General features: G+C 47.5%; 1 protein-coding gene across 1 annotated transcript; it reads left to right on the forward strand.

Annotated features, from left to right (window-relative positions):
• Window positions 1-51: 51 nt before the first annotated feature.
• SGSH (N-sulfoglucosamine sulfohydrolase) lies at window positions 52-11,529 on the forward strand. Its single transcript, XM_066616210.1, has 8 exons — window positions 52-242; window positions 1,581-1,741; window positions 1,902-2,007; window positions 3,448-3,598; window positions 4,534-4,690; window positions 4,938-5,019; window positions 6,414-6,617; window positions 9,623-11,529. Exons 1-8 carry the CDS (start codon window positions 143-145, stop codon window positions 10,180-10,182), a joined length of 1,521 nt encoding a protein of 506 aa, XP_066472307.1. The 5' UTR covers window positions 52-142; the 3' UTR covers window positions 10,183-11,529.
• Window positions 11,530-11,648: the final 119 nt, after the last annotated feature.

Below are 11,648 nucleotides of genomic sequence, written 5' to 3' on the forward strand. Positions count from 1 at the left end.
CTCATGTGACCCGGGCGAGAGGCGGAGCCCCGGGAAAGAGGAGGAGGAGGGACGGTGTCTTCTAGGGAGGCTCGTCGTGCCGGGGAGCCCCGTTCGCTTTGTCCAGCGAGGAGGGGGCTTCGCTGGAGAGGGCGCGCTCGCCATGCAGCTGCCTTGCCAGAGCTGGGCGCTGACGCTCCTGCTGGGGCTGGGGGCTGCCGGGGTGGACCCGGGCAGACCTCGCAACGTGCTGCTCATTGTGGGTGAGCGAGCAGATTCGGGGGGACTGCCGCCCTCTAGAGAGCCAAGCGCCCCCCCTCGCCACTCCTGCACTGAAACCCGGGGGCATCACACGGGGTAGCGCCCCTCCCCCCCACACCCCCCGGGGGAGTCTCCTAATGCTATTAGTGCAAGGCAGTGCTTTGAGGAGAAAGTGGAGGGAGATGCCCCAGCCAGGTTCCACCCCCCCCTCGACCCCAAAGTGAACTGGCACTGACTGCCCCACCCAGTGTTGCCCCCATGCACCTCTCTTGGCTGGAACTGGTATCTGGCACAGCAATCATACCCTGTTGCCAGATGTTTCTCAGTTGGAGCTCCTCTGCTGTAACACCTGGAGAGAAGCAGCCTTTCCCCCAGTATGAAGCAGTAGTGCTGGGGGGAAGGTATTGCCTGTTGAATTTTTTTCCTGCTGTTGTGCCAGGATGAGAGGTTTGCGTTTCGCCAACGACAAAAGGTGAAATTCAGCACGTGGGCATGGATAGCCTAGGCGGCGAGCGCTGGGCGGGATTGTGTAGAGATCTTGTCAGTGGCACCATGGATGCAAGGTCCCCGCTATCAGCAGTGAGCAAAGGTGCAAGTGGTAGTGCAGAGAGTTGAAACTGATGTGGAACCAGCACTAACAGGAGGGTTGTGAGAATAGTTAGGTAGGAACATAAGAACCCTGCTGAATCTGATCAAAGGCCCATCTACTTCAGCTTCCTGTATCTCACAGTGGCCCACCACATGCCTCAGGGAGCCCACAAGACAACAAGAGATCTGCATCCTGGTGCCCTCCCTTGCATCTGGCCTTCTGAGATTGCTTCCCCTTTTACATCCTGCATTTCCTCCTAGGTTCAGCTGAGTCACTAGAACCACTGTGCCAGTGACATAATGAGGTGACTCATATTTCAGAGATCTATGTTTTCAGCAGTGTGCATAGCTCTTGTCACTAGAATATCTGGGGATTAATGTTGCATATATAAGATGAAAATTTGGGAGCTTGGGATGCTGCGCAACATTTTAGTGAGTTGTAGGGATTTGAACCTGAAGGCTTAATGTAGAAGCCAGGCTCTGAGGACCCAATCCTATCCAACTTTCCAGCATCGGAGCAGCTGCAATGCAGCCCCAAAGACCCCTCTGTGACTACATCCCCACCACAGGATGCAGCACATGCCTCATTGGCATGGTTGCACCAGCACTAGAAAATTGGATAGGATTGGACCTTGATTCAGCTACAGATTCAGTCACAACTATGGGAAGATTGTAACACATGTCCATAGGTGACAGAAGTATTCGGGCGGTATACTGATCTCACAGCGTGACCTCTGATTCTTCTGTGACAGCTGATGACGGTGGTTTTGAGAGTGGGGTGTACAACAATACAGCCATCCACACCCCAAACCTAGACACCTTGGCCCAGCAGAGCTTAATCTTCCAGAATGCCTTCACCTCTGTCAGCAGCTGTTCTCCCAGCCGAGCCAGCATCCTGACTGGCCTTCCTCAGGTAACATTCCTTCAGTGGGGGGGGGGGGGAGCACAGAGCAAGCAAAGTACACAGTCCATTTCTGTGACCTCATAACTGTTGCAGTAGAAGATCCATCTGTTTTGTCTGTTTATCCCTCATATCTTGTCCATATCTTCTCTTTGTTTCTCTTTATCCACAGCACCAAAATGGGATGTATGGACTACATCAAGATGTGCATCACTTCAACTCCTTTGACAGTGTTCGGAGCCTCCCTTTGTTGCTCAGCCAGGCAGGGATACGGACAGGTAAGCTGGTTAGGAAAGCAAAATTCCCTTCCACACCTCCTCAAGCTGCCACCCTGCTCTAATCCATTGCTTATAATGTGATGATGAACATTAGTTTCATTTGCCTCAATGTAGTAGCTATACCTAGATGAACAAAGCCGAGAGAAGAACCTAATAAAGCCTATTTTGTCCACCACTAAGTCTCTTCAGTATTTTCCTGCCTTTGATGTGATGCTCATGGGAAGGGGCTACAGTCACCCCTGTTCGAGAGCATGCATGGTCTGTAACAGAAAAGCAGGCTGATTATACACCTTCCATGAAGAATACTCAGGAGGTCTTTTATGTACCATTTTGTACTCGGGAGCAGATACCAAAGGACAAAATGCAAGTGTGCTGGTATCGCCTGTGGAAATTGTACATGTGTATAAGTAACAGATTCCTCTGTAAAATCCGTGGAAGCAAAGTATTGACCCCTTCCTGTTCACCATTTCTACATGTTCTGAAGGGGAAAGTGATGATTGTGTATTACTTTATGCTGTTTGCATACTTACACATATTGTTATTTCTTACTTGTATTTATATCCTGCCTTTCTGTCATTGATACTCTCTATATCATTGTCAATATCAGTGCCATTGATGCACACCACGTTGATATTGCTGCTACTGAGTATGCACGTAAGCTTTTGTATATAAATGCATAACTTGTGCCACATGTATACTTACCCCAAACACAAAACATCTTTTTTATATCTTTTATGCCACCCTCAATAAAAGGAATTGGGTTTGAAGTAAGCCTTGATCTGACCCAAATTCTGACCCTTGTGCATGGTGGTGACTCAAGTCAATTTACCACCTGAACTCACCTCCAAAATCCTCTGCAGCCTCCTAAATTCTGCTGCTACCTCTGCCAGCCTGCATGGCCCAACATCCCCTCCACCTCCAGTGTGTGCTGGTGCCCACACAGATAAATGCACACCTTGCCATCTTCATCATCCGCTTCCAACTCCACCATCACTTTTTGTAAAGTGGCTCAGCAGAGAGAATCTGAGGGTGGAACATCTCCACCCCCAGCATTTTCTCCACTATCTGTTTTGTGAAATGCACTAGTGGAGCTGGAGGAAGAAGAGGAAAAGGTAAGCCCTCCCCACACACCTCTCACAGACCCTCTGAGCATGTGAGAAGTGAATATGGCAGCTGGGTGGAGTGGCAGGCAGGCAACACACTGGGGGAGGTGTGGACAAGTGCAGGGCACCCCTCCTCGAACTTGCCATTTCCCCAACCCACCACCTGAAGCAAATCAGCTTCATGGCTGGGCTGTCCCTGATTGTGCCAGATTGGTCTGGAAAGCATTTGCCCAATCTCTTTTGAACTGTAGATTAATAGTTCTAGATGCATCAGAATACTGGAAAAATATTATTTGCGCTGTTCACTTCCCCCATGCTTGCCTCTAATTGGCTCCAGGGATCATTGGGAAGAAGCATGTTGGACCAGAAGCTGTGTATCCCTTTGACTTCGCCTACACCGAAGAGAATGGCTCTGTCCTGCAGGTGGGGAGAAACATCACCCGAATCAAACAGCTTGTCCAGAAATTCTTCCGCAGCCAGGATGAGAGGTAAGATCCCATCCTTGAGGGATTACATGACAGACATGCTTCCTTAAACACCTGTGTACACATGCCTGCGAGGCCTCAGTGGACCAAGGAATCCAGGTGGATGTATGTAGCTGGTTCAGGCCTCAAGCCTGCCATTCACACATGGCCATCACAGGAAAGACCACTGTAACATTCTTATACTCATTTCTATCTACTACAACCCTATTTACTGTAAAAATCAAATGCAAAACTGCTTTCTAGTGCAAAACTAATTGCAGAGGCTGGGGAAAATGATTGAGTTTATATCAATAGTGTGTTGGTACCAAAGAGCAGCAGTAAGACTGAGGGGTCTAGAGCTCGGAGTGGCGGAGAAGCTATGGTTAGAGACACACTGGTGGACATCCCTTGAGTTGATATCACTAGGAATTAAAGGCAGGGACTGTCAAGAATAGGGTACAGCTTGGTGCCTTTTGTGGGGGTGGGAGGCAAGGTCTCTCAGGGACAGTCTTCAGAAGAGCAGGGCTGACATAGTTACTGGCTTGTGAATAGACCTGAGGGAGCAAATTGAGCTCAAGGCTGGGGCTGAAGAAGGCACTTTTGTGTAACTTGGGCCAAGGAGCCCAAGGATGGAATATCAGACAAACTGTGGATCTGGGAAGAAGGGAACAGCAGTGAGCAGTGAAAGATGGAAAGGCCAATGGAGAACTTTAGGAAGCAAAGGTGGATTTAGGAATTGAGAATATTGGGAGAATCCAGCACAATCTAGCAGTGGCATTGTGGATCAGGACTCCAAACATTTTGTTTGGAGTCAGTGGTGAGAGAATAATAGAGCTGGACTAAGAAAGATGAGAGGGTACTCCAGAAGTCTGTTTTTAAAGCTGCTAATTATATGCTGTTAAGAGGATATATTTGTAGAGCCTCTGATTGCATTCACCCCTCCCTTGTCAATTCTTTAGGCCTTTTTTTCTCTACGTTGCTTTCCATGATCCTCACCGTTGTGGACACTCCCAGCCCCAGTATGGAGTCTTCTGCGAAAAGTTTGGCAATGGGGAGACTGGAATGGGTTGGATCCCAGATTGGAAGCCCCAACACTATAGTCCAGATCAAGTACAGGTAAAGCATGGTATATGTTTTACCCACCATAGGTCTGGGGAATATATGCATCTTGCAGAGAGCCACAGCCTTCCGCATTGCAAGAGTGGGAGCAATGTAACAGATAATTTGCCCTGGACGGAAGGGGCTTTGGCAGTGCCAGTATTTGGAATGTTCCCACAGCTCCTGCAATTTCCAAAAGCTTTCTTTACCAATATATTTTTTTTAAATTTCCTTTCTACTGTTAACAGCTGCTTTCTCCCCACAGGTCCCGTATTTTGTACAAGACACACCAGCTGCTCGTGCAGATTTGGCTGCTCAGTACACAACCATTGGGCGCATGGATCAAGGTAGAGAGTTGTTAAATCAGAGCAGCCCTGCATGCTCAAAGCAGGACAGGGGCTTGAACAGCAGTCCCCTTGAAGTGGAATGAAATCTTAGGAGTGTTTTGTGAGGGGCCTGATGCTTTTCTGCATATTTATCTTACAATGTGGTATCTCCTAAGCTTTCAGACTTCAGGCAGTCAGTTCTGGACAATCTTCTGCTCTGAGAAAATGGGTGAAAATCAAGTTCTTTTCAGTGAAATTTTAATACTGGGGTATACATTGGCTCCAAGGAATGCACATAGATTCACATGGCTTCATAGTACAGTAGTTTTTAGAATCCTGAGAATCTTTGCTGTCACTTAAAGTTTCTAGCCTGTCTGACAACAGTAGCACATCCTTGAGGCATGGAAAGAAAATAGCAAGTGCGTCTATTCATAACTGTGAACACAGTCACAATTGTCTTCAGTGATATTCACAATATCAAAATTAAGTCCCCTCTCACCCACCAGTTGACATTTTCACCCAGTTCGAGTGATTAGTTGATATTGAACTGAGGTTGATGTATTGTGTCCAGTTCTGGTCACCACATCTCAAAAAGGACATAGCGGAACTGGAGAAGGTGCAGAAGAGAGCAACCAAAATGATTAAGGGGAAAAGGCTTACAAAGAAAGGCTATAGTCTAGACAAAAAGCATCCGAGGAGGGACATGATTGAGACATATAAAATTATGTAAGGGATGAAGAGAGTGAATAGAGGGATGTTTATTTTTTTCCCCTCTTGCACAATGCTAGAACCAAGGGTCATCCACTAAAATTGAGGAGCAGGAGAGTTAGAATAGAGAAAATATTTATTTACTCAGCGAGTAATCTGTAGTATTCCTTGCCACAGAATGTAGTGATGGCATCTGGCCTAGATACCTTTTAAAAGGAGATTGGATAGATTTATGGAGGAAAAGATCTATACATCGGACAATGTAATCCGCTTTCCCAGCAGCAGAATCGATCTGTAGTGGTCAGGCACAGCAGAACCCCTCCTCATCTCCTCCCCTGATGAGCGTCCAGGTTACAAACCATAATGACTATACGCAACCTCTGGGTTTTAGACTGAATGCCAGATGCAAGGAAGTGGCAACAAGATACAGGAATCTTGTTGTCTTGTATGCTCCCAGAGGCATCTGGTGGTGCACTGTGAGTTACAGGAAGCTGGGCCCTCAGCCTGATACAGCAGGGCTTTTCTTATGTTCTTGGGTGTGCATGGACAATGAATCTCCATGTGCCACTGAGACAGTGATTGTGAAAATGGAAGTGTTTTCTTGCTTGCAGCTGTGCAGGGCAAATGGGGCTTCCTCTGAACTAAGTGGTGCAGGGCAGAGGACTCCTGTGCAGCACTGCTAATGCTCTCTTTTTGTGAACATGCAGGCATCGGTCTTGTCCTAGAGGAGCTACGAGGTGCTGGTTTTCACAACAGTACACTTGTGATCTACACATCGGACAATGGTATCCCCTTTCCCAGTGGCAGAACCAACCTGTACTGGTCAGGCACAGCGGAACCCCTCCTCATCTCCTCCCCTGAGCATCCTGCCCGCTGGGGACAGATTAGCAATGCTTATGCCAGCCTGCTAGGTAAGGCCTGCTTGAATGCAAACTGGTGTGTATTTAGAGCAGAAGAATTGAGGCTCTTGGGTATGGCTCTTGGGTACAGCCACCTCAAGCTGAAAAATGGCTTCTCACTGATGGATTGTATTTAAGTTACTAATGTCATATTTGCTCGTGTTGTAACACTCAACTGTTAAAATATTAAAATGTTCCGCCAACAGCTGTCTCGCACGAAGCAGTTTTGGCATGGTAGCTACGTAAATATTTAATTTTAATAGCCATCATTAATAGACAGCATAGGTACCTGCTGCAAATAGGAATGGGATGACCTTACTGCCAGTGGTTCTCAAACTGGGGCATTGCAAAGCCCCAGCCTGAGAGCCCTGGCTTCTGCCCCCTTAAGGGATGGGGGAAGGGGGAAGGTAGCAACACAGTCCCCAGGATCACGCCACTTTCAGGGCAGGGGGCTTCTTTTAAATACAACATACCTCCTGTTGGGGTCCAGGGGGTGCGGGAAGCCCCACAGAGCACTCTGCAGGGCTCCCCGCAGCTTGTAAAATGTGAAAGTTGTGATCATGACCCACTTCTGGTTTCATGATCGCAATCCGAAAGTGGCTCACATAAGAACATAAGAACAGCCCCACTGGATCAGGCCATAGGCCCATCTAGTCCAGCTTCCTGTATCTCACAGCGGCCCACCAAATGCCCCAGGGAGCACACCAGATAACAAGACAACTCATCCTGGTGCCTTCCCATGCATCTGGCATTCTGACATAGCCCATTTCTAAAATCAGGAGGTTGCGCATACACATCATGGCTTGTACCCCGTAATGGATTTTTCCTCTAGAAACTTGTCCAATCCCTTTTTAAAGGCGTCTAGGCTAGACGCCATCACCACATCCTGTGGCAAGGAGTTCCACAGACCGACCACACGCTGAGTAAAGAAATATTTTCTTTTGTCTGTCCTAACCCACCCAACACTCAATTTGAGTGGATGTCCCCTGGTTCTGGTGTTATGTGAGAGTGTAAAGAGCATCTCCCTATCCACTCTGTCCATCCCCTGCATAATTTTGTATGTCTCAATCATGTCCCCCCTCAGGCGTCTCTTTTCTAGGCTGAAGAGGCCCAAATGCCGTAGCCTTTCCTCATAAGGAAGGTGCCCCAGCCCCGTAATCATCTTAGTCGCTCTCTTTTGCACCTTTTCCATTTCCACTATGTCTTTTTTAAGATGCGGTGACCAGAACTGGACACAATACTCCAGGTGTGGCCTTACCATAGATTTGTACAACGGCATTATAATACTAGCCGTTTTGTTCTCAATACCCTTCCTAATGATCCCAAGCATAGAATTGGCCTTCTTCACTGCCGCCGCACATTGGGTCGACACTTTCATCGACCTGTCCACCACCAGCCCAAGATCTCTCTCCTGATCTGTCACAGACAGCTCAGAACCCATCAGCCTATATCTAAAGTTTTGATTTTTTGCCCCAATGTGCATGACTTTACACTTACTGACATTGAAGCGCATCTGCCATTTTGCTGCCCATTCTGCCAGTCTGGAGAGATCCTTCTGGAGCTCCTCACAATCACTTCTGGTCTTTACCACTCGGAAAAGTTTGGTGTCGTCTGCAAACTTAGCCACTTCACTGCTCAACCCTGTCTCCAGGTCATTTATGAAGAGGTTGAAAAGCACCGGTCCCAGGACAGATCCTTGGGGCACACCACTTTTCACCTCTCTCCATTGTGAAAATTGCCCATTGACACCCACTCTCTGCTTCCTGGCCTCCAACCAGTTCTCAATCCAGGAGAGGACCTGTCCTCTAATTCCCTGACTGTGGAGTTTTTTCAGTAGTCTTTGGTGAGGGACCGTGTCAAACGCCTTCTGAAAGTCCAGATATATAATGTCCACGGGTTCTCCCGCATCCACATGCCTGTTGACCTTTTCAAAGAATTCTATAAGGTTTGTGAGGCAATACTTACCCTTACAGAAGCCATGCTGACTCTCCCTCAGCAAGGCCTGTTCATCTATGTGTTTTGAGATCCTATCTTTGATGAGGCATTCCACCATCTTACCCGGTATGGATGTTAGGCTGACCGGCCTATAGTTTCCCGGGTCCCCCCCCTTTCCCTTTTTAAAAATAGGCGTGACATTTGCTATCCTCCAATCTTCTGGTACCATGGCTGTTTTGAGGGACAAGTTGCATACCTTAGTCAAGAGGTCTGCAACTTCATTCTTCAATTCCTTAATAACTCTTGGGTGGATGCCATCAGGGCCCGGTGACTTATTGATCTTTAATTTATCAATGAGGTCTGAAACATCTTCTCTTTTAACCTCTATCTGACTTAACTCCTCGGTCAGGAGGGGCCGTTCGGGCAGCGGTATCTGCCCAAGGTCTTCTGCCGTGAAGACAGATGCAAAGAACTCATTTAATTTCTCTGCCATCTCTAAGTCTCCTTTTATCTCCCCTTTCCTTCCCTCACCATCCAGAGGGCCAACCGCTTCTCTGGCGGGTTTCCTGCTTCTAACATATTTGAAGAAGCTTTTATTATTCCCCTTAATGTTGCTCACAATCACTACTTTCACTATTTACAAGCTGCGGGGAGCCCTGCAGAGCGCTCTGTAGGGCTTCCTGGACCCCAGCAGCAGGTATGTTGTGTTTTTAAAAAGCCTCCTTGCCCCCACAGCAGGGCAATCCTGGGGATTGTGTTGCTGCCTTTTTCCCCGCCCCCACACAAAAGACCTTGGGAAGATTACACCCAAGAAGTTTGAGAACCCCTGCCTTACTGCCCTATTAACTAGTTTACATTTTGTTGGCAGCAATAGGTCAAGGGTCACAGAATCAGCCTCAGAATTGCCTCCTCAGTCAGTATGTTGGGGCGAATGGTTTCCAGGCAAAGAAGGCAGAAAGGCTTTGAAGGAAACTATGGGCTTTTGGGGAGCTTCTATCTTATTAGGCCATGACCTGTGGGTGAGGTTTCAATCTTGTTACCTGCATCAACTGCATATAGTATATTTTTACTTCCCTTTGCAGATGTCACCCCTACAATTCTGGACTGGTTCTCTGTGCCATATCCCAGTTACAGCCTCTTTGGGAAACGGATGGTGCAACTTACCGGCAAGTCCCTGCTGCCAGCCTTGTTGTCAGAGCCATCCTGGGCAACTGTGTTTGCAAGCCAGAGCCTCCATGAGGTGACCATGCACTACCCTATGCGGGCTGTGCAGCAGGGACCCCTGCGCCTCATTCACAACCTGCAGAATCGGACAACCTTCCCCATTGACCAGGACTTCTACGTTTCACCCACTTTCCAAGACCTGCTGAACAGGACCCAGGCTGGGCAGCCCACTCACTGGAACAAAACTCTGCACAGCTACTACAACCGGGAACGCTGGGAGCTGTTTGATCACAGCACTGACCCCACTGAAAGCCACAACTTGGCTTCTGATCCCCGATATGCACAAGTTCTTGAGGAGCTCTGGGGACTGCTGCTGAAATGGCAGTGGGAAACCGACGATCCCTGGGTGTGTGTGCCTGATGGTGTCCTGGAGGATAAGCCCAGCCCCCAATGCCACCCGCTCCACAATGAGCTGTGATTTTGTGTTCTTCCCCTTTGCGGGGCTGATGCTTCCTCATTCAGGAGAACAGCAGTAGGGAAAGTTCTGCTGCAAGCAGAACAGACTTCTGTTTAATTTCCAAGCTCTTGGAGAACCTTTGAGCTGGCAGCTGGGGAAGGAGCTGTTGCAAAATGCAAGAATGTGATTCACACCCACAAAAAAGGAAGTGCCTATTTCTGTGTAAAACAGCAGCTTAGCAGGCATCCTTTCCAAAATGTTTGCTGCCAAAAGATGACCACCAGTGCCTCATGGAACATTTCGCATGGCCAGTTCAGCCTTTCTGGTAAATAGAGAGATGGGCTGGTCCCATCCAGGCTGTGGTCTGTATATCAGAAACTGTCTTTCAGGGAACGTGAATAGGAATGGATGAGGTTCAGTTGAAAGACTGAGAGTGGCACATGGACACAGCCTCTCAGAGCTGTACCACTTCAGAATGCAAAAAAGTGCACCATGCCAAAATCGCCATGTTTGCAGGAAACTAGCAAGCAGGAAGATGGTGATGCTGGGGCAGTATTATGGGTCAATATCAGCCATGAGATCGCATGGCTAGAATTCACAAGAGCCATTCAGACAACTTTTATGGAACGAAGAAGAAAGTAAACAGTTTCTGATCCTTAACAGATTATTTGAGTATGTCCTTCCCACATCTCCTAAAAACAATCTACAGCAGGCAAGAGCTCCTTCCTGAGCCTCTCATACTCTTGTTGCTTGTCTCTTCTATGGGGATGCTGTGAGCTCCTGCAGCAGTTGCTCTGAAAATCACTGCAACCAGCAGGAAGCACTAAGCATGGAGGAAATGGCAACAAGAATTTTAGTTTGGCACAGTTATTCAAATAAAGACATTTATCTATATGCTGCTTTACAAAATGAAATAAAATCAGTCCCTTGTTTTTGTAGACCCGTAATCTATAAAAAGTAATTGATAAATGACACAAGAAAAGCAAGGAAACCTGGTGAAAGCCATCTTGTTTCAGTAACCAATACAGCTTATTTATTAGTTCTAGAATTTACACCTTTTTGAGTATTAACAATAAAAGATCCTGGAGAAAGATGCTGGCAGAAGGCTAGATGAGTCTGGGATACCCAGTACAATGCAGAAGAGACCATGAGATCACATACATTTTGGGGAGACTGCAAGGCATGGGCAATGCAAATGACAGAGTCATTCATGCATTACGGTGTACAGTATATGCAGTGTATATGCATTACGGTGTACAGTATATGCAGTGTATATGCATTACAGTGTATATATGCAGTGGTACTAGGGGGTTAGTTTGGGTGGCACTTTTTTTTTGTATAGACTAGCCTTACATGATAACACACACACACACACACACACACACACACACACACACACACACACGGTACACATGCCTTTGCCCCTCCTCTCAAGTCCATGGGAACTAAGAGAGGTTTCCTTAATTGTAGCTGAATAGTTTCCTGAA

Source organism: Tiliqua scincoides, chromosome 2, assembly GCF_035046505.1.
Source record: "Tiliqua scincoides isolate rTilSci1 chromosome 2, rTilSci1.hap2, whole genome shotgun sequence".
Lineage (NCBI taxonomy): Eukaryota > Metazoa > Chordata > Lepidosauria > Squamata > Scincidae > Tiliqua > Tiliqua scincoides.